Here is a 1,600-nt window from a genome sequence, read left to right on the forward strand (position 1 = left end):
CCGAGCATCACGGGAGCTTGACCGGCCACACCGGGATCGCCGGCTTGGAACACCTGCGGCTGCGACGACGCACTTGCATTTTTCGTTTCTGGTACAAGAGCGTCATCGTCTTCCACAGCGTCTGGCAGCGTCTAGCGCAGCGAGGCGGCACTGACGTTGTACAACGTAGCACCGGCGAGCACAATGCCAATCGGGTTGCGCAGCGCCGAGGCGACCGGTATCGGCCGACGAAATGTACGTATCGGGTAACTCAAACCAGTAGCGACCTAGACAAATTTAACAACGATACACCACGTACACAGGGTTTGGCAGCACACAGCGCTGGATGTTGGCACGTTCGACGGTCTGGTCCACAAGGACGCTCACGACGGCGCTTCGCGGCTTCTCGGTCGGACTTGAAACGGCGCCCGACTGGAGCGCAGGGCGTACAGTACGGTCGGAGCTGCAGGCGCCATTTGCCACGGCACGGTACATGGGTACGCTCTTTGGCGAACGGTTCGACGACGGTCGTCTCCACCGGGCATCCATCAGAGGTAGCAGCAGCCCGGTCCGTTGACAGCTCCGTGGCCGCCAATGGCCGTGTGGTGCTGTAGGAGTTAGTATGCGGCGGCAGGGCCGAGGCGTGGGTGCGGCGAGCATGGCGGGCGCGCCCCAATATGACTTTGGCCCTGGACGTCCAAAACAGAAAATGCCTGTACCAATGTTTAAATTCTATTAAGATGAATCAATGTCAACCCTAATCACGTCCAAGTTTGTCCTATCGATGCAAGGTGGAGTTGTATGGGTTGCGTTAAAACCGCCGATGCTAGTTGTATCAAGGACGGCACCAATGAGTGGACAATATCAACACCACACAAGTTAAAACACGTCACATTCGATTACAAAGTTGTTCGAAACATAGGGCCGCCGCTTACTTGGCGACGAAAAGCTTGTACGCGGCAAAGAGCGCCGCAATGACACCCGGCACAAAGATGATAGCAAGGTACGTCTGCGGCGTGCCTTCCGGGCACGGCTCGCGGCCACCGGCAATGCGGAAGCAGCTCGTGCTCTTGAACATGGACATCAAGCTGCCCGTGATGGACGTGACGAGGATGATAAAGAGACCGACAAAGATGAGCGCGGCCACCTTGGGGTAGCTGCCACCGTTCTTCTTAAGCTCGGCGACGGCCGCGCGCTGCGGCGGAAGGAGGAACACCCAGAGGCAGCCGACGACCACAAACGTATACGAAATGACGTACGAGTAGGCGACCTGGGTACGCGTCTCGGGCGCGTCGGCCTTGATGAGCTTCTTGCCATAGTTGAGTTGACCGTCAATCATGTTGGTGAGAATCGTGCCAAAGGTACCCGGGAGGTTCGACACCGTCGTCAAAAGACCGTACATGACGCCTTCGTTACCGACTTCGGCGAGCTCGACAATGACGTACGTGCCGACGACAAAGTTGATACCAGACGGGACCGTCTCGATGAGCGGCACACCGAGGTAGAACCACTGGTTGCGGACAACGTCAAAGATGGTGCAGAACTGGCAGACCGCGTCGATCGCGTACGTGACAAGGATCGTAATCACGAGCACGAAGCGCCAGTTCCAGTGCGTGCCGTA

At 57.7% G+C, this 1,600-nt stretch overlaps 1 protein-coding gene across 1 annotated transcript; it reads right to left on the bottom strand.

Annotated features, from left to right (window-relative positions):
• Nucleotides 1-854: 854 nt before the first annotated feature.
• On the bottom strand, nucleotides 855-1,600 carry SDRG_09744 (hypothetical protein; the record flags this gene model as incomplete). Its single annotated transcript, XM_008615694.1, has 1 exon — nucleotides 855-1,600. A coding segment is annotated over one exon (690 nt), but the record flags the coding sequence as incomplete, so codon positions are not given.

The sequence above is a fragment of the Saprolegnia diclina genome, assembly GCF_000281045.1.
Source record: "Saprolegnia diclina VS20 unplaced genomic scaffold supercont1.31, whole genome shotgun sequence".
NCBI lineage: Eukaryota > Oomycota > Saprolegniomycetes > Saprolegniales > Saprolegniaceae > Saprolegnia > Saprolegnia diclina.